The sequence below is a fragment of the Bactrocera neohumeralis genome, chromosome 2 (assembly GCF_024586455.1).
Source record: "Bactrocera neohumeralis isolate Rockhampton chromosome 2, APGP_CSIRO_Bneo_wtdbg2-racon-allhic-juicebox.fasta_v2, whole genome shotgun sequence".
Lineage (NCBI taxonomy): Eukaryota > Metazoa > Arthropoda > Insecta > Diptera > Tephritidae > Bactrocera > Bactrocera neohumeralis.
Window position 1 is genome coordinate 84,093,953 of NC_065919.1, and position 22,060 is coordinate 84,116,012.

The 22,060-nt window shown below is 34.3% G+C and overlaps 1 protein-coding gene across 20 annotated transcripts in view; it reads left to right on the top strand.

The window, feature by feature from the left end:
• LOC126767862 (protein lap4) overlaps positions 1-22,060 on the top strand; it is a 162,896-nt gene that overhangs the window by 51,334 nt on the left and 89,502 nt on the right. For 16 of the 20 annotated variants that reach the window (XM_050485541.1, XM_050485553.1, XM_050485543.1 and 13 more), the window contains 4 exons: positions 8,887-9,104; positions 9,223-9,552; positions 9,745-9,827; positions 10,002-10,264. In XM_050485541.1, the coding sequence (XP_050341498.1) occupies positions 8,887-9,104; positions 9,223-9,552; positions 9,745-9,827; positions 10,002-10,264 (894 nt within the window). Of the gene's footprint in view, positions 1-8,886; positions 9,105-9,222; positions 9,553-9,744; positions 9,828-10,001; positions 10,265-14,891; positions 15,069-22,060 lie in introns of those variants that run through there. The other 4 variants (XM_050485550.1, XM_050485556.1, XM_050485551.1 and 1 more) reach the window with 1 other exon arrangement.

Consider the following 22,060-nt stretch of genomic DNA (forward strand, 5'->3'; position numbering starts at 1 on the left):
TGAAGTTGTTCCAAGGAAAAATCAGCGAATTCACGATGTTTACCGTGGTCTAATGGCTTCAGTTTTTGAGTGAGAACAATTTTATGTGAATGAAAGCCCAAATCTTGTTTCAAAATCAACCAGGTTGGGGTTGAAGACAGTCCCAGTTCTCGAGAATGTCTTGGAATTGTCAAATTGCGGTTATTAGCAACACTTGCCTGAACGGCAGCATAGAAAAAAACTAAAGATCATGATATATTAAAAATGCCCGAAACGACATTTCGAAATCATATCATTCCTATTGGAAAACCAGGTAAATATGGTCAGCATGACGAGCTGAGTCGGTAAAGGCATGCCAGTCTATGTGTTCGTCCGTCTTTCTGAATATATACGCAACCCTCAGGTTTTAAGATATCGGTCTGAAAAATTTCACTTTCTCTTTTCTCCCCGAGAAGCTGATCATTTGTTGGAACCGCCGATATCGCACCGCTATTGCATATAGCTGCCATACAAACATACCGATCAAACTCAAGTTCTTATATGGCAATCTTTTTTATTTGTGGAGGGTATTATAGCTACGGTTCAACCGAAGTAAATATTTTTTTCTTTTCTTGGTTTATAAAACTATTGACCCTGCTTAATTAGTAATAATTTTCGTTGTTTTTTTCTTCGGAATTTAAATACATTTACCGCAATTAGTAGACACACAAATATTTAACATATTTTTTCATCAATTAAATCATATTTTTTTCCTAATTTGAGGCCAAAAATTAACTGTTTAAGGCATTTTTCGATATGCATATACATATAATAAATTAATTCATCAAAATACAGTTATTATTAAGGTTGGTCCATTTTCATATGTGTGCCTATCTATTCGTTTGACCATCGAATTAGCAGCTGGGCAATATCATTGAGAAGTGATAGTTGTAGACAGTCTCTCAACATTCACTGCACACACATTATTTCAAACTTATTTGATCAAATTTACGCATATTTATTGAATATAGTAGACTTCGTGGAGCTGTATACAAGCTTGAATCACTCGAGTACATGGGTTAATAATCTTTTTATACAATTAATTCACCTATTTGACCTACATATTGAAATGCACTACAAATTTAGACATGTAAATATGTTTATTCAGCATATATTCATATATACCCTATAATGTACCGGAAATGGGTTCTTACTGGTCTTCTTATAAGTCGCTTTGCATACTCGCGCCATAAGCTAATTTGAATTCTCGCTCAGTGCTCTGCCTTACAAAGACTCTACAACTATAATTTATAAAAAATATGTCTGAAAGTATACATTTATGTTATTAACAGAGCCACCACAGTTATTTATGATAATGCCGTGCCAATTAACCGGCTGCGTAATGATTTGCTGCTTGAGTCTTTTACTCCGTGGATTTAGTGACCATAAATGTGCCATAGACAATACTTATAGAACTAACAGCTGATCAATACGAGCGGTGCTTAGACTGCCGAACGCTTTATACGTGAGTGACGTAAGCTGTGTTGTGCGAAAGGGCGTTGCCCAGCGCAAATTGTATGGTTTCTTTTGGAAGCTTTGATCATGAATCAGTTTGAGGCGGCGTTTGTAAGGCGGTGTCAAAAAGTATTATAACTGAGTAATAACAAAAAGCGACGACGCAGAATGAATTCAAGAGCGGAAACATCATGTAACACAGATTAATGACGTTAACTATGTTTTTATGTAAATCAAAGTAAAAAAAAAAAAAAATAAGAACAAACATGATTGTGATGTCTTAAGCTAAAAACTCGTTCTTTTGTAGCTTTTGTCAAGGGAAAACCCATTTTCAGCTACAGTGTCGCTCTGTCTCCGACCTTGATTCGTATTTCCGGTGACTCTTCGAAGCGTGTAATTTGTAATACATGTTGTAAAATAGCTCAAGCTTTCTTTCTTAGAAACTTATAAATTAATTGAAAGTAACTGAACTTCACTTAAGCACGTTTTTGCAGGCTAAACAGTTTTAGAATCAGTTGTCGATTCTTATTTGAGCTAAATCAGGCGAATGCGGTGGTTGAAAATTTAGCGAAAAGCTCTCGAAGAACAATGCAGTATGCGACGATGTCTTGATTTTTGACCTGCTTCGCCGTGGTATTTACGGTTTCGCCTCACCTTTGCCACGGCAATTGGCCGATGGATCGTCTGTTTCCGGGTCGTAAGCATAGATCTAAGACTCATCGCCAGTAATAACACGTTTCATGGCATCCTGGAAGTCGGAAAGCATTGTTTCACAGAGGTTAATGTGACGTTGTTTTTCGATAAAATTAAGTGACTTTGAACCAATCGTGCTTTCACTTTTTTGGGCCCAAAAAAAATCCTCAAAAACATTTTGAAATATATTTATATATTTTAAACTTAGTATACCGTTATGTCATGAGTAAAGGCACGTGTGTACATGTAGTAATGATAAGAAATATCAAATCTATTTGCTGAATGGAATTTCATAGTAAAGTGTATTAGATATGAAATTGAATCATTCAATATATTGGTCACCAAAATAGGTTATCTTCAATAGCTGAAGGTCTAGTTGAACATTTCTTATCTTTACCATTGAATTGTGGTTTGGTAACACTTGTGGGATTACCAAAAATGATGGAAGAGCGATAAGCTCCAAAAAATTACTCACATGAATGCTACTGTTTACAAATATAGATTAAATGAACCTGCTAAAGGCGCATTCCAAGGCAAATGCGCTTTTATATTTAAGTGGAATTATACCTTTGAGGTTATGTTTGTGACGCTATTAGAAAGTGCAGTCTCCTATATCGAAATTACTAAATTATGAAACAATAAGCGATTTAGGGGTTGCTCTTATTTTTGAAGAATAGAGAAATTGAGAATGAGAAGTGTTTGACTTAAAATTGAGCTCTAGTTAATCGATTCAATTCGCGTTGAAATCTTCTTATAAAAAGGTATTAATATTTTATACCATGAATAGCGTATATTAAGTGAGCCACCAAGTTTGTAACACTCAGCAGGGAACGTCGGAGACCCTATACAATAAATGTAGGAATGATCAGCCTGATGAACTGAGTTGCTTTAGCCATCTGCCTCTCTCTGTATAAGACGAATTAGTCCCTTAGTTTTTGAAGTATCGTTCTGATTTGCATATGTCCTTTTCTCTTCAAAAGGCTGCTCATTTGTCGGAACCGACGATATAGGACCACTAAAGCCTATAGCTACTATACAAACTGAAAGAACAAGATCAGCTTCTTGTATAGAAAACTTTTTTATTTGACAAGATATCTTCACCAAATTTGGCGTGGGTTTTTGGCTAAGTCAATGATGCAATCTCCTAAAAAATTGTTCAGATCGGACCACTATAGCATATAGCTGTCATACAAACTGAACGAACAAAATCAACTTTTTGTATAGAAAACTTTTTTATTTCACAAGATATCTTCATGAAATTTGGCGTAAGTTTTTGGCTAAGGCAATTATGCAATCTCCTAAGAAATTGTTTAGATTGGATCAATATAGCATATAGCTGTCATACAAACTGAACGAACAAAATCAACTTTTTGTATAGAAAACTTTTTTATTTCACAAGATATCTTCACGAAATTTTGCATGGGTTATTGCTTAAGGTAATGATATAATCTCCCAAGAAATTATTCAGATCGGAACACTATAGCATATAGCTATCATACAAACTGGGCGAGGACCAATAAAGTTTACATACACCTAGTTCTATTAAATTTCGACACGTTTATTTGTTTCAAAATGGATAAATTTTGTGGTTTTTTTCTATCCATTTCATGATATGTATATTTAGCATTAAATATAGCATATCAAAATATTTTTTTTTTTACACAAATAAAAAAAATTTAAGTTAAAGCTTAAAATGAGCATAATTTATATCAAAAAAGTTTACGTACACTTATGATTGTTTATATAAATCAAAAGTAATTACAATACTTTTAACGGGTTTTGGCCTACATTTTGTTGCTATTAGTGTCCCTAGACATCGTTGTATGCTCCCCACTCAATTTCTAGTATTATTTCCGGATATTTTGACCCATTAAGTCCATGATCCAGCTTTTTGGCCTTATTTTGATGAAATTCGATGTTTTCGAATACGGTTTTCCAAAAAGTTCCAGATATTTTGAATAGGATTAATGTCTAGCGATTGCGGGACCTATGGAGTTATTTTTATTTCCATAACAACCATTCACGTACAAGATAAGTTGTGTGTTTTGGGTCGTTATCCTGTGGTAAATAGAAATGGCTGCTATTAACAGCCGATTTAAGCACACTTAAAATTTAAATCTTTTTCTTAAAATGCTCAGATACATATGCTTATATATTTTTGAAATGTACACAAAAAAATAAATCCCCAAACAGTAAGGAATTTGTTGAAGAGTGCTGGTTATCATAGACGAGTCGCGCGTCGTCAGCCATACATATATAAGGTTAATAAAAAGAAAATGTCGGCGTTTGCTAAACAATATTTAAACAAACCGTATTGGTTTTGGGAAAACATTGTGTTCACCGACTATTCAAAATTTAATAAATTTGGTTCGAATAGATCACGAAAAGTGTGGAGAAAGATCAATGAAGAGTCGCAAGGACAAAATGTATTGCCAATGGTAGAGCACTGTGGGGGTAATGTTATGGTTTGCGGGTGTATGGATGCATCTAGAGTTGGACATTTGGACTTTATTAGTGAAAACATGGATAAGCATATGTATCTGAACATTTTAGGACAAAAATTTAAATTTTAAGTGTGCTTAAATCGGCTGTTCATAGCAGCAAAACCAATTTCCAATAGGATACCGACCCAAAATACATGTCTTATCTTGTACTTGAATGGTTGTTATGGAAATAAAAATAACTCCATAGGTCCCGCAATCACTAGACATTAATCCTATTCAAAATATCTGGAACTTTTTGGAAAACCGTATTCGAAAACATCGAATTTCATCAAAATAAGGCCAAAAAGCTGGATCGTGGACTTAGTGGGTCAAAATATCCGGAAATAATTCTAGAAATTGAGTGAGGAGCATACAACGATGTCTAGGGACAGTAATAGCAACAAAATGTAGGCCAAAAACCGTTAAAAGTATTGTAATTACTTTTGTTTTATGTAAACATTCATAAGTGTACGTAAACTTTTTTGATATAAATTATGCTCATTTTAAGCTTTAACTTTAATTTTTTTTATTTGTGTAAAAAAAAAAATATTTTGATATGCTATATTTAATGTTAAATATACATATTTTGAAATGGATAGAAAAAACCACAAAATTTATTAATTTTGAAACAAATAAACGTGTCGATTAATTTATCTATAGAACTAGGTGTATGTAAACTTTATTGGTCCATTATGTGATATGGGCGTTGGTAACAGTTTATTCCCGCTAAGCATAATAATAATATTTACATAAATCTTCATTCTAGCGCCAAGCGCGCCGTGAGTAACGCATAATTTAATTGAATAATAAAAAAATTAGAAGTAGAACAATAGGTCACAGCAATTTTCATGCTAATACATACCTCTCTACATACATACACATGCATATGACAGCAATTTTCTTTAGTTAGCACAAGTGTTACTTTGGAATGCGCACAAGTGTTACGTTAAAAAAAAAACGTTTATGAATTGTATGTGTGTGTGTGTATCTGTTAGTATTTTTCGAAATTCATTAATTTATGCAAATGCTGCTTCGTTTGAAGTTAATATTTGATCATTTTCAATGTTCAAATTTTGAAGTTACTTTTTGAAGTTAATATTTGATAACACTAGTCAACAAATTGGAAAGAAAAATTTGCAACTGAAGTGCTAAGAGCGCTGTCGGGCATTTGAGTTCTCCTGATGACGAATTTGAGTCCGAAAATTTTCCGTCACGTACAGCTGTTTTTGTCACTTTAGTGATTAGTGGTGGTTTAACACCTACACCCCTTGAATAACACACAAACAATCCTGCGTGTTAGAAAATTTTTACTATAATTTTTGGGATTAACAACCCAAAATCAGCAAGAAGCAGCTTCTAACATCGTAATCGCAAAATGACTGTAAACTAGTGTAATTTTCTAGGTTGAAATTCTAAATTTTCTTCACTAATATCAACATGATAACAAACTTTAAGAAAGTTATTAAACTTCAAATGTCCAAATTACAGCTATTCTCGATTTTAGAATCATAACATAATCCGAGTTCAGTGGTTTCCTTAAGAAGTAATCAAGACTTCGTCAACCCAAGTAAAACCGAGATGGTTTTATTTACTAAAATATATAAGATCCCGGTGGCACCGCTGCCTGATATGGGAGACATCTGTCTGCAATTGGCGGATACAGTGAAATATCTAGAGCTCATCCTGGATAGGAAGCTTTCATGGGAGCCGAATAACTAAGAGAGAGCAAAAAAGGCGTCGATTGCCTTATATTGCTGCAGAGGAGCCATTGGCAAAAGGTGAGGCTTCTCACTGAAAGTTGTCATTTGGCTCTACGATACCATAGCCAAGCCCATTATGTTTTATAGAGTCTTTATCTAGTGGAGGGCTCTAGAAAAGACCACACTTGCAAAGAAACTCGAGAGCGTTCAACGTTATCCTGCACATTGTGTCTGTAGACATCGTCAGATATGACTGCGAAAGTTGCTTTGATCCGTTCGGGAAGGAGGGCAGTGAGCTTCTTTACAGATGGGTCAAACCTCTGGGGAATTTTGGTGGAGGGGTATACTGTCAAGAGCTCTCTATCAACTCCAGCTTAAAATTTTCTGACTATTGCAGTGCCTTCCAAGCAAATGTTGCAGCCATTAAGGTAGCAGCAGATCTATTGATCCGAAGTGCAGCGCCCTTCAGAGAAGTCCCGTTCACTCAGATAGCAGAGCGGCGGTATTAGCCTTGTACTCATTAACAGTGCGTTCAGGCTGAGCGAGGTGTGCCTAACCACGCTATCAATAGAATCGTGTGTCTTTGTGATATGATTGGTATAAGTGCCTGGCCATAGTGAAACCGCAGGAAATTGCAAAGCTCATGAGCTGGCAAGGAAAGGCACCCTAGAACCGCTATCAGTAGAATGGGAGAGGGTCGGTGCTCCCGTATCCTCTTGTGTTCTACTACTGGATAGCTGCGCTTCGTGGAAGCTTGGTCAGCGCTGAGATGAGGTGGAAACAACTCAATACTTCCTTCTTGACTGTTCCGTGTTTGGGAGGTCAAGACTTAAACACTTGGGAGCGGATACCTTCAGACATCACACCAAACTAGGCGGGAGTGGAAATTAAACGCCTGCGCAAATTTGTGCTGGCTACTAAGCGCTTTTAAGACTTCTTTATTCTCTATGGCTTCATAAAGGACTACATATAGCAGTCTACGTCCGATCTTTGATCAACCATCTTACCTAATGAACGTTATTGTTTTCCTTTTCATGATTTCTGTCAAAAATGTGAGCAATGCTGCCAAATACTTTCAAAAGTGTTTGCCAGCAGTGTGACCTCAGGGGTTGTTATCTGCGTTTTCAAGTTCAGTAACCTTCCGTAAAATAAAATCTTGTTATAGTTCCAACGCGGGTATGCCGGCAACTAAAATCGAGTAGGCTTCCTCATTTCCGCCCTATAAATAAGTCCTTTTTATAGCGATTATACGGATGTGGTTTACGCCCTAGTCATATACTCAATGTAATTTTGCGAATCCTGAATAAAATGTGGTTTAACTCGTTTAAAATCACTTACGAAGGTAGTAAAAGGTAGAAGGAAGGTAGCTTGAATGAGTTTACTTCAATCTTTTTTCGCCTTGAAATAAGCTTAAGTTCAAGGAAGAACTGATAATTTCCGATTTTACTTTGAAGGTTTTTTTGCATAATATATTTTGGTGCTAAATGTGAGTTTCTATGCCAGTAAAGTAATTAACTCCTCATTATTATTCTTATTCGAACTTTTTGTTATTCCTTTACACTTTTATTGTTTCATATAATATTCATTAGGGGGTTTCCCATTCTAAATTGCTTTGGAGCGTGTCTAAAGCGCTGACAGATTTCCATTTTCCATTATCTGATTATTTAGATTTTAATATTGCTATTTTATAGATACTGATAATTATATATAACCTACATCTAGCAATGCTTATGAATATTAAATACCATAAATAATCAAAAAACGGATTTTTTATAAAACTAACACATGTATACTATATAATATGAATAATATATTCTTTATAACTATTTCACTAAGCAATATTACTCATATTAATATCCAATCATTTCATTAAATAACTAGAATGCTGTTAACAGAAGTTGATAATTGTATTGCAAGACTGATAATCAGTGCTAACTATAAAGTATTTATACCGCTTAAAATAGATTTTCCATAAATATGTCGCTAGTATTTTTAAGGAGCACACCTAGTTTGACGACCTAAAATAAGGTCGATCCCCAACGGTGCTAAAAAATGTATTCCACTGATGCAGTAATTTCCTGATGGCCGTCGATAAAACTAAAAAAGTTCTCTACCAGAAGATATGTTCCTTACAATGTTAAAAACAAACGGCGTCATATTCAAAAAACAGTTGAAATTCACCCGAAGTTTTGGTGGTTTTTAATCCGAATTTAATTCGAATTTTTAAAAATTTGTTTAAGGACTTATTTTTGAAGGTCTAAAAACAGTTTTTTTTTTCAAATTTCTAGACCAGAATACCCCTTTAAGCTGCTTGAACTGAACTCGGCTATACTTTAGAGATCTGTATTGATTTTGATTTTTTAATTTCACACTAGGTGTGCCTCTTTTGTGCATTAGCGAAGCATATGCATGATCAGAATATAAAAAACGTTCAATAATACTTAACCGATATAGAAATAATTTTGAAGTATCATAAATACAAATATATACGAAAATGTCCATATTAAATAATGTTTTACCGATTTTCGTATTCTTAGCACGCGAACTTGAAACCGATTCGGATGGTTGGGAAGAGCGTGAAGCTTCTAGAACACATTCCGTTAAATTCTCCGAAGAATCCACACAGGAGAAGGACACACCGTTTGTCCGACAAAATACACCACATCCCAAGGAGCTGAAGGCAAAGGCGCATAAACTATTTGCCAAGGATCGCAGTCGACCGGAAGACGGCAATTTGGATACAGTCTCCGAAGAAGTAAGTAAACCCATACTTTCACAAAAGGAATTTAAGCTTTTGTATCACGACAGCTTATCATTTTCAACACAAACAATCAACTTTCAACAAAACTAAACTTTTCATTATTTATTTGCAGGCATCAACAAAGTTCGCTGTTAGCGGTACGGCACGAATCGGCGCTAATTCCACCATAGTAGAGAATATAGCCGAGACAAAACCCATCTATGAGAATCATCAGCAACAGCCGGTATCGCCGAAAACGCCAACAACAGCGATTTCATTCGCCCCACAGCCTGTTATCGCCCAGACAGCGGGCACACAACCACAGTCTGCTGTTAACGCTGTAACAGTACATGAACCGATAGCAAGTGTTGCGCCCGAACATGGTAATGCCGCTGTAGTGGTGGCTGCAGCCGCAGTAACAGCGGCAGCTAGCGTTACCGGCGACGAAGAAGAGGAAGACTTTGTAAGTGTAGACAGAAACCTTTTGAAAGTTTTTTAACTGTTAACCGTTTCGTACTTCTAACATAACATTTCGTGCTTTGAACATAACATTTCGTGCTTTGAACATAACATGTCGTACTTTTAACATAACATTTCGATTTCGAATGCTCATAACAGTTTGTATATAAACTTTGTTTTTGCTGTTACTTTACAGGATGAAGCGGAAAGACGTGTGGGCTTTCAAGTTGAAGGCGAAGACGATGACTTCTACAAGCGGCCAATGAAATTGCACAGACGGTAAGGGGGCACTTTTAACTAATGTATTTATATGATTTTTTTATTATGTGATTTTGATGTCCCTTTTGTTGTAATTAATAGCTGTGGTCATTTAAAGCGCTCTTATGAAATAACTTTTCTGTACTTGTAGTTATTATTATTATATTTCTTATATATTTTCTTTGATTTCTGCAGTGACACTCCGCACCACTTGAAGAACAAGCGTGTGCAACACAATCTCACCGATAAAAAATCAAGTGAAATTCTCGCCAACGCTTTGAATCAAGAAAAGAAAACTTCACAACTGGCTCCAGTTCAATCGCCCATCCAAGAGAACGAGGCTGCCGAGCAGAGTGAGCAACAACAATTGCAGCAGCAACAACCTTTCGCCGCACCAATCTCACCCATACCACCGCCAACGGTGCCTGGTTCACTGCCAGCAGGACAATTACTTGATGGTGAGTCTATTTCCCAATTTCAATTTGTTTCCATTGCTGAAATTCCAAAAATGCGCAGAATTTTGTTATTTTCTCAACACATGTTGAATGTCTTAATTTGAGAAGCTATTTGCAAATCTTAATCAGTTCTACAATGTATTAGAATATTAGAATGCATTTGTATATATCTAACAGTGTGCGCACCACTAATTAGTGACGGATTCGCACATTCCTCAACGCAAAACAATCGATAAATCAATAGATTAGGTTGTGAAATGACTTATGACGTCTGTGGAAAATTAAGTAGAAAAGCAAATTCAAAATCTACAAGAATGTCTCACAAGAATAATGAATAACGTTTTCTTTTGAATGTAAGTAGAGACTGTTGAAGAGTTAGTGGCTAATTAATTGTCAAAAAAAAAACATTACAAATCATATTTAATCAAAATAATGATTTTGCAGAGGGAAAAGAAAATTCTTTTTCACACCTTTCGCAAGAATGTTAAAGAAGTGATGAGAATATTTAACCAGGGAGCGCAAAAGTCATGTCAAAGATCTGTTATAGCATTGACAGACGGCTTAACTGATTTAATCCGTATTAATTCAGGAGTTAGTGAAGATAACTCCGTTGCTAACTCTCATTTAATCCCCAAAATTTTAGAAGGTTAGCTGCATTTTTGTTGGCAACATTGTTAAAAATGGCCAATTTTAAAAAATTGTGAATGAAAAACAAGCAACACTGACAGCTGTTTTTCAAATTTTCAATAATAAAAAAAATTGTATCCTTCGATCGATTACGAGGCCGTCCTCTTAATAAGAACTGTGAAAAATTTCAATAAGATTCTTCAATAGTTTCTGAGAAATCGTGACCACCGAATTTGAAAACGATGTTTCGAGAAAAATACGACTAAAGTTTGAAATAGCCGACCGGTCTAGTCTAACGGGCCGCTTTCCCAAAGGTTCTATCTCTTACACGTTTTTTGCGATTGCCTTGAAATTATTTTTGACATATGTACATACTATAGTATTAAAAAAAAATAAAAGTTTTTTCAAATTTCAAAACCCACGTAACCTTTTAATACCAACGGATCAAATATGAACTGGAACGATAACATAAACTACATTCTCACATATTTTAATTAAAATTGTATGTCATGTCAACGCTTAGTTTAATTTAGTACTTTTTATAAGCCTCAGCTGGGTTAGCGTTAAGTGAGTTTTGGTTAATTTGGGTTCTGCTCATTTTTGAAGCGACGTCATATGCATAAATCGACGTAATGTCACGATTATTCAATGTATTTGTTCTCAGCTTTGTTGTCACGCATCTCGTTTGCGACCTCTACTCGACGCTGATTTTGCAAAAAGATTTGGTGTTTCGATACGACTCGGGCATTGATTCGCTTTATACCCAAAACATTAACCAAAGTGGTTGAACCGATCCATAAGATATGTATGTTGAGATCGTCTGTAATCTCTTCGATGCTATCACGACGATTTTCAAGCACTGTTTCTTTAACTTTTTCAATGTTATCGTCAATTCATTGTCATAAATGAATGAATGACTCGCATAACATAGAGATTACAGACGATCTCAAGTTTTTTCTGACTTCACGACCTTCTTAATGCCTTGTGCCACTCAAATACTTGTGTTTGTGATAAAGTAGACTCCCCAAAATATGTGAAGAATCGCCAGACAAACTTTTTGCGCAGTAAACAAAGAGCTGCCAAACATACATACACTCATTGACATATGGAGATCAAGATTTACGAACCTAAAAAATGTTGTTCTAATCTAAATTCTTTTTTAAATATTTTTTTTAATATTTTTTTTAATAATTTTTTTTAATTTTTTTTTTAATAGTTTTTTTAATATGTTTTTTTAAATATTTTTTTTAATAGTTTTGTTTTTAATATTTTTTTTTAATAATTAATTTTTATTAATTTTTGTTTTTAATAATTATTTTTTAAATATTTTTTTTAAATAATTTTTTTGGTAATTTTTGTTTTTAATAGCGTTTTTAATAATAATTTTTTTTAATATTTTTTTCAATATTTTTTTAATAATTTTTTTTATAATTTTTTAATATTTTTTTTTAATAATTTTTTTTAAATATTTTTTTTAATATTTTTTTTTTTAAATTTTTTTAAATATTTTTTTTAATAATTTTTTTTTAATACATTTTTTTTAAATATTTTTTTTTAATAGTTTTGTTTTTATAATTTTTTTATGGTTTCAAAAAAAAAAACAATTATTAAAAAAATTATTAAAAAAAAAAAATTATTTATTAAAAAATTATTTTTATTAAAAAAATATTTTTAAAAAAAATTATAAAATTTTTAAAACTTATTTTTTAAATTTTTAAAAATTTTTTTAAATAGTTTTTTTTAATATTGTTTTTTTTTTTTTAATTTTGTAATAATTTTTTAAATAATTTTTTAAATAGACCAATCCGCGTCAAATGTGATCAGATGGTAATATGATAGTGAAGGGTCATACTTAAATTTTCAAAGGGTTATTGTTAGTTCATTAATTATTTGAAAATTATACAGATTTAGATTTAAAAATTTCCGCCCCAGAAATATTCATAAAGTCTAAATATTGATTTCTCTACCATTTATAAAGCCCTTTGCATGTAAGATACAAACGATGTTACATAATAATTATAGCTAAAATGTTTGCCATCCTACTGCTTACTTAAATTTCATTATAAATTAATTTGACCTTGAACTTTGATGTATTATAATACAAAAATCATAAAAAATATACCAAAAAGATGCTTAAAATAACAGACCAAGCTTTCAGCTAACTATTTGCATAAATAATAGCTTAGCCACAGAAAGGCATTACAAAGTCAATCATTTGCCTGCAACTTTTATTGATTCGTTAAATGCGACAAATATTTTCCAATCAAACGGTGTGCATGAAAAGCGCAGTTTTTCCGCAAGCGAAAATAATTTTTTCAGCGCTCACTGCTTGTATTTATTCAAATAGCCTATTTTTTCACAGCATGAACTTATTGCGTCACAGTGATGCAATGCTTGGGCGCCCAAGTCCAATTATACATACATTGATACATATGTACATACTTGCGTACACACATATGTTCATATAGACTATATGCACATTTTTGGTGAATTATTTGTGAATTGTTGTTATTGTTGTTGTTCATTCTGTTTTGTATGTCAATATGTTACTTCACAACTTTCGTCTAATTGGTAAAACAAACAAAAGCCATAATTACGAGTACGAGGTGAGGCTCTCTGTTTGGATTTGCCAACTACTGAGAAAATTAATCTCCTCACGTACGTGCCGAAATAATGTTGACAATGCGTTAAAGCGAGTTTTACTTCACTCCCGACACAATGAAACGACCAAACGATGCCCTGGACAACTATGCGGCCAGCTACTGGCTGGTAATCGCCTAATGATAAGCAAGTCAAAATAAAAAGCCTACGAGTTTTGATTACATTTACGGTATTTTTTGTGACATTGAAATTGTGCCAGGCTGAAAAAAACTAAGACGAATAGAGAAAACGAAAAAAAGAGAAAATCAAACAAAAACTAGAAGAATGAAGTAATTTTTATTTGGAAAACGTGCAGCGGCAGCCTGATGTCGTCGTCGTCGGGCCTTTCGATTTCATTAGCTGTGGCCGGAGCAGCCACAAAAATATGGATATCACGTAGAGTCGCACACAGCACAAATGGCAATAGAATGTTGCAGGGGTGGCAGGTGAGGCAGGTGAGGAGTTGGGGTAGACTGACTCTCACCTTCTTTGGAAAACATTCTCGAAACTGTTATTACGCTAAATGAGCAACAGAGCACATACATAAATACAACGCATACATATGTACATACATATATGATACAAACACGTATATTTATTCGCACATAATGAGTAGTGATAAGGCCTGCGCTTCAGATCTGTGTATTTGTCTACAAACATACATACATACACATATGTGTACCTACTTATGCACACACAGACTTTTAATATTAGCAGCAAATTAAATTTGAACGCTCGCTACTCACGCTCAGAAGCCTCAGTATGAAATAATTGTGCACTACACCTGCTTGAGGCAATCTTATTTTTGCCCAACGCCGGCCGCGCGCCCCACCCTCCGCCTAACAGTGCCGTCAGTTTTGTTTTGAGCACTATGTGTTGTTGCTATTTTTGGACTTTTGCGCTGCACAAGTGGAGCAGTAAAAATTATTCACTCTCCAGCGCACCGCTGTTGCTGACAACAACAACAAGCATACATACACACACACACACATCAGCAAAGCGGTAGATGGATTGGTAGCACGACGTTGAGAGGCCCGTTATTTCGACCCATATGCAGAATTTGTCGTAGGCATGAAACCTACAAGAGCGCTTGGGAGTGTCTGTGTGTGTGTGTGTGGCAATATATCGATAGCGGGGTCAACGGCGCGGGTGAAGAAAAACACACACACACACACACATAGCTGAGTGCGCTGAGCGCGCCGCTAAAAGAGCAACACACCGGCGCTTTTGCACTTGTGTATGTGTGTGCAGTTGCTTGTGCGCTTGTAGGGCCGCTGTACGGCGGCGTGTGTGTGCGGCTATGAGCTGCAAGTGCTCTAGCTACGCCAGCTCATTTCAGTTATTCAAAAGCATTACACTTGTCGGGACAAAACAAAGCTGTGCACACGCTTTACCGCTATTTTAACGGCGCAGACATTTACGTCGCAGACTTAATTATTTCTATGACACCTCAACGTGTGACTGTCATTCGAAAATAATTCGGTTCAAAGCAGAAGAAAGCCATAAAGGCGAAAACAAACAGCAAACTCAACTGAAACAAGTACAAAAACATACCGAAAAAAGCTGGCGAACAGCGCGCACAGAGGCGTTGGAAGCTGAAGTTGTGTAGCGCGCACTTGTGGTGGCGGTGTGTGTGTGTCGCAGTTGCGTCAGTGGCCGGAGATAAAAACAAATTTGAGCTGTGCGCGTTGCTTAAAGTCGCGTCTAAAGAAGCGCCTACGTTGTGCTTAAGGAGTCGTGCCAAAAGAAAGCAGCAATAAGCAAATAATACAACAAAAAGAAACACCTACAATCGCGCATTACTCATACTCCCTGTAGCACCGCGCGGGGCGCTTCCGCAGGCCAAGCACAGCACGCGCTGCAGCTGAATTACGCGTTCATTTGTTTCTGTTAATTCGCGCATTTTTCCAACACTCCAAACTCTGCGCGACCCCCTCGCGCTCTCCTTCGCATTATTGCAATGTTTGCGCTTGCTTGTGTGTGTGTGTGTGTATTATCTTATCCATCGACTGCATTAAAGTTGATTGTGCACATTTTAAGCAGTTCGCATTCTTTACTTGAAGTTCCTCCACGTCAATTTGTATTACGCGCTGTGCGCCCTTCGTCCGTCCGCCGCTGCCTGCGCTGCTGCTGCTGGCGTTGCGTGGCTTTGCGCTGTTTTTTTCAGTTTTCTTGGCGTAATTTGTTGCATTTTATTTGCATTTGCAATTCATACCAAAGAAAGCAAACAGGCAAGCAGGAAAGTGCAGCAAGTAAGTATTTAGTTACTTACAAAAGCACCGGGGGCGCAACGAAGTGCCGTGGCGCGGTGCAGCGCATCGGGCAAAAATCCGAATTCTTAGCGCAAGAGTGGATTCACTTGTTTAACTTTAACAAATACAACAATAAATAATGGTGAAAAAGTTGCGGCAGCAACTCACACTCGAACTCACTCGCTCATTCGTTATTCCACGCATTTGTGGCAAGGAGCCAATAGCGATTTGTATTTTATTTTCCGATTCCATCTTGTTGAGCAGTAGTTCCTGCTTATTTATTTATTTTCTATTTTTTCCATTCATTCTTTTTGCGAGGGCGACGACTGCTACTCCGCAAGGGCTCCTCCGTTTTATTTTTTCAACTCCCGCATACTTTTTTCCGTTCGAAATTATTTTCTTATTCGCAAATTTTATTTGCATGCATAGTACATACTGCTGCCTTATTGGTTGGTTGCACAAGGAAAGCAAACAATATGCGATTGCCATTGCATTTCGATGTGTTCATACGCATTCCCCGTAGTAATATGGCAAATCCCAAACAGATAGTGAGTGTCCTAGTGCGGGCATTTGCACTTAGTAGTTTTGTGGGCACTAGTGTGGCGGCATTTGAAATTTTCCGTATTTGAATGAAGCTGAATTTTGTCAATCAAAGTGTTTGGAATATCTTTAATTTTTTTCAACTAAATTGAAAGCCTTATATTTAACGTTTCTTGGTTGAGAAAAAAATGTGATTTTCATATCTTGGAAGTCTTTTAACTGACATGCGAAAATCTTTGATTTTTCCTGCCAAAATCCAAATTCATCAATTAATCGATTTTAGATTACACAAGCGGGTTGATCCCAAAGCATGTCTTGTCTTTCAAAAATCACCTAACTGTTATACGAATACCTTCTCTTTGACTAAATTGAAAGTGAGATATGTATGTATTTAGCGGTTTTTGGTTAGAAAACAAGTTCATATCCGAATACCTTTAATTGTATTTAGGTTAAATCGAAAACGATATATGTATTTATCGATTAAAAAATTATATATTATACATACATATATTTTGGTTGGAAGAAAATTAATTTAAAAAATCTCTCGAAAATCACTTAACTGATATACGACAATCTAAAATTTTTTTTGCATCACAAAAACTGTTGTAAATACCATAGATATTGATAAATTTATCGATATTTTTTAAGAAAGAAGTTTGATCACAAAAAATTTTGACTTTTCAAAAATCATCAAACAAAAATATGAAAATCTCAAATTTTTTCTGTCTAAATCAAAATCGACATACTTATCGATTTTTGTTGGGAAAAAAGTAGATTTTAAAAATGTTCCATATCTCGAAAATCATTTAACTTATGTATATACGAATTTTCAGATTTTTTGATCTAAATGGAAATCGATATATTTATCGGTTTTTGATTAAATTGTTCATCAATTTTCATATCCCCTAATTACTATACGAATACCTCCATATTTTTGTCTAAATCGATATCGATAAATTTATCGATATTTAAAAAAAAAAGATTGATCGCAAAAAATTTTACTTTTAAAAAATCAGTTAACAGAAATATGAAATTCTCGAATTTTTTTTTCTGCATAAATCGAAATTTATATACAATTGTATTTATCGGTTTTTGGTTAAAGTTTTTCATCACAAAATCTGTCATAATCCGAAAATTCCCTAATTGACATCCGAATATCTCAATATTTTGGTATAAATCGATATTGATAAATTTATCGATCTTTTATAGAAAAGAAAGTTTTTTCATAAAAAATTTCGATTTTTCAAAACTTACCTAAATCGAAATCGATTGGTTTTTGATTAAAAATTTTTATCGCAAAAACTGACATATTCCGAAAATCTTCTAAGAGAAATCAGAACATTTCTATATTTTTGTCTAAATCGATATTGATAAATTTATCGATATTTTTTAGGAAAAAAAAATTGACTGCAAAAAACTTAGAGTTTTCAAAAATCACCTAATAAAAATAAGAAAATCTCTAATTTTTTCTGTCTAAATCGCAAACGATATATTTATCTGTTTTTGATTAAGGAAAAAAATTGCATGACAATAAGCTCTCATATCTAGAAAATCCCTCAATTGACAACACAACTAGTTGCACTTCGGGACGAGTTAAAATATTTTCCATTTCTAACTAGCAGCTGTGACCGAAAATATAATACATATGTATCTCCATACAAACAGTCATCATACACACCCATGTATTTTGTGGCAAAACCCTTTAGGCGACTGAAGACGTTGATTTAGGTTGGGATTTGTGTTTATTTCGTATCAAATATTTTCTATTTATACTCCAACGATATATGTATGTATGTATGTACATAAATACCCACATATGTGAGAACATTTTGAACTCGTCGATGCTGTTGCATTACACACTTGATTGCAACACCAGCATGCACAACACATATCAAGCTCATTTTTGTTGATCTTGTGGATTTAACAATTTTTGATAACCTCAAGGTTCTCACTATTTCGGCAGTCTTTGTGTATTTTTATGTCAGCACACATACATGCGCGCGCTGAAATTGAAAGGAGGAGGAGATGAAGAGATGTGTGCTTGCGATTTTATTGCTGCAGCTTTGGGTTTTAAGCGGAAGGAAATAGCAGAGTTATTGCTGAAGGAAACGCACAATACCAGTAGATTGCATCCTTCACAGAAACCAAACCAAAAGGAGATGAAAAATGATGTTAAAAAGATCATAAAAGCATATTTGCACTGAACTTGTTTAAACAGCAAACGCTTGCCACGGCGCCCACGAGCATATTTACACAAATGGATGTATGTGTGGAAGTGTGTGTGTTTTTGTATGTATGTATATATGGATGTGTGTGTGTTTTCGTATATGTGTATGTATATGTGTGCGTGTAGCTTGTCATATTTTTAACCCAATCGATGACCTTTATTTTCCGCTCACTAAAATATTTACTTACTCTGCTTTTGTCAGCCAATTTGTTGGTCTACTCTTTACTTTGTGCGCAACACTTTACAAAGTACCGTACGCCATTATTTTTTGCTGCACTCGCATTACCAGCAGAAATTGCTGGGAAGCGTAAAAGCTTTAAAATTGCGCCAAGCGCTGATAATATAATTTTGGAACTTTTTTTTTAGCATTTTTTCTTTTAATTTTTGATTAACTTAATTTTAACGCATTTCTAACGGAAAATAAATGTGTTCATATCTGCGTTGGCAAACGTGGGTTTTTACGCTCGCGGCAATTTTCCTCTTTACTGAATTATTGATTTGCCTTAAACGGCTGTAAAAGCGCGGCCTCTTTTGCTGCTACTTTTCGATGTGTGTGTGTGTGTGTGTGTATGTGCTGTGAAAATTGCTGTAAAAGTGCGTTAAATAAATTAAACGTGACTGTTTGTCGGCGCTTTTTACAATCACACATTCACACACACACATGCGTACTTCGCTAAATGTTGGCTTAAAAAGGTTTCAGGCTTTAAGGGCTTTTTGCCTCACTTAATGCCCACTTTTTGCGCCGTTTTACGCGCGGCATGCGCAAGCGAAAAAAACATTTAGCATATATTCGCTGTTTTATTGACACCAAATGGCAAGCTTTATTGTGTTTTGTTGTTTGTCGTCGGATTATGAGGCCACGGGCCTAGTTTTTCATCTCTAAGCTGGTGTTAGTTGGCCGCCTTTTTCCTCTTTGGCGCCGACATTGTTGCAAAATAATAAATAAAATGTTAATTACTGCAACATTCGACATTAGTTTTGTAGAAACATTATTCTGTTTCGCCGACAAACTTTCAACACATCACTTTTTAATTAACGGTTTCCTTTATTTTGCTGGAAAAAATATAATTTAATTAGCAGACATGCAAACATGCGCTAAATTAGAAAGTTCTACATTAAAACAAATATATGTGTGTATGCATATGTGTGAATGCATATGTGTGTATGCATGTATGTGTGTATGTATGTGTTACAGTAAGCCCATGTAGATGTAGTGGTGCCACCATTTGTTAGTGTCTTTTGTAACAGTTTGCGCAAGCGAAAGAAAATAAAATTAATTATTTATTTTTCGAGCCCTTAACTACTTCACTACTCACTTTTCAAGGTAATGATGTCACTTGTTAAATATATATAGTACATACATACATACTTATAAATATAAACAAAATGATATGGTTAAGTTTACCATATTTTCAATATCAATTTCCCGCTGCAGATTAAGTGATTATATTACTTTTTTTGATAAAGTCCAAATTGATATGGGGTAACATATACGTTCATACATACCTGATATATAACTGATACATACCTGAAATATAACTGATATATACCTCATACATACCTGATATACACCTGAATACTCAAATGCATAAAAACATACAGTATTTGTAGCTTAATTCCAAATATTGTTGTATTTTCGTTGTGGTCACTTGAACTAACAAGGTCAATACTAAATTGTGAGGTAACTCACTGCTGAAGTATGCTTTATTATCAAAAAAGCGTAGTTTTGTAATACACCTGACGTTTGAAGGCTTAGTCATATTAGAATCAAAGGTGTTCTTTATAATTTGATTGCATATATTGGCGTTTCATCACGTTATCAGCTTCGATAATGTTGTTTCGGCCAAGGCTTGTAGACATAAGCGCTTTGATATATGAGTAATGCATGTGTATTCTAAAATGAGACTATATGTGTATACTTGTATATTTCTAGACTATACATATGTATATGTAATTTGTATGTATATGAAAAAAAATCAATAATCGAGAAGGAAAATATTAAAATAAAATCACAATAGTGCATAATTGTTCGGTGCTAAATTTGGAAAAAAAACTGTGTGACATTCGAAATCCGCGCGAAATTCTAAACAAAAATGCATGTATACCAAATATGATGCTTAAAAATCACGACATTTTAGATAAATAAGACATCGTTGGTTGATTTTTATTTTGTCCAAATTAATTTTTCATTTGTAAAGCCCCAACGTAGGTGTTCATCAACTGCCATTTTCTATTCGCCACTTCACGACTCGCTTTTTTAGTTGTTAAATCATCAAGACAGTTGTCTAATTGAAATTAGTGAAATATTATATTTAAATTGTCTTCTAATTGGTATAAACAGTCGCTATTCATTCGGTGTTTTATTATGCCAGTTTATACCAGTTGCTCTTTCGATTCGCCAGTTTCTTTATGAATATGCCATTGTTTGTAAAAAAAAAAATTATTACATTTTTCCATACTTTCTATTAGGTTTAATATTTTGTGTATATTCCGAATAGTACAAATAATAATAATAAATTTTCTTTTCAAACCAGTGTGTGACATACAAATTAATATACCAATTTTGAAAAAAAAAAAATATACCACTTATGATTCTTGAATCTTAATATTTTTCCATAAAAATTCGTTAGTTAATATATTTTTTTTTTAATTAATTTAACATTATTATAATTTCAACATTTTCTATTCGCCACTACTCGGCTCGCTACTTAGGATCAATGACAGGGTATCTTATATGTTTTTTCGTTTGAAAGCAAGGAAACAGTTATAAGTTGAAATTAATGAAATACTACATTTGAATATGAGACACATTTTCAACATTCGATAATTGATTATACCTTTATACCAGTTGCTTGTTCGATTCGCCAGTTACCTTATATACGCTTTTATTTGAAAAAAAAAAAAGAATTCAATTCTTTGTAATCAATTGCTCTATTTGTAAACGAAAAAGTATTACATTTTTCAAAATCAAATGATAACTACGCCTTCCTGCCATATAGCGGTTATGTTTAAAACTTCTATAACGGCAATAACTCACTAAATAAATCCGTTAGAAGCATTAAATACCAAAGCCAATATGGTAAGGCAGGGTTTCATGTGAACCGGTATCAAAATTTGAGAAGGGCATGACTACGCCCACTTTTAAGTGATATTCTATATCTCAGAAACTATTAGGCCAATTTAAAGTGAATTTTGTGCGCAATATTGGGTAGTCGAAAAAGTATTTTCGTATTTTGTCAATAGATGTCGTTGCAGTCGTATATATCCAATGCTACCAATCTCATAGTGTCATGCCATATAGTGTTGAATATTGGGTAGTCGAAAAAGCCTTTTTGGTATTTCTAATCAAACTTCAACTTATTTTTTTATATTCGGTGGTCGAAAAAGTCTTTTCGTATTCTTTTCAATGGATGTCGTTGCAGTTGTATATCTCCAGTGCTTGATATTCCTATTTTGCATTGTGAAAATGGGTGAAATCGAACTACAATCAATGCCACTTACCTTAAACCGCTT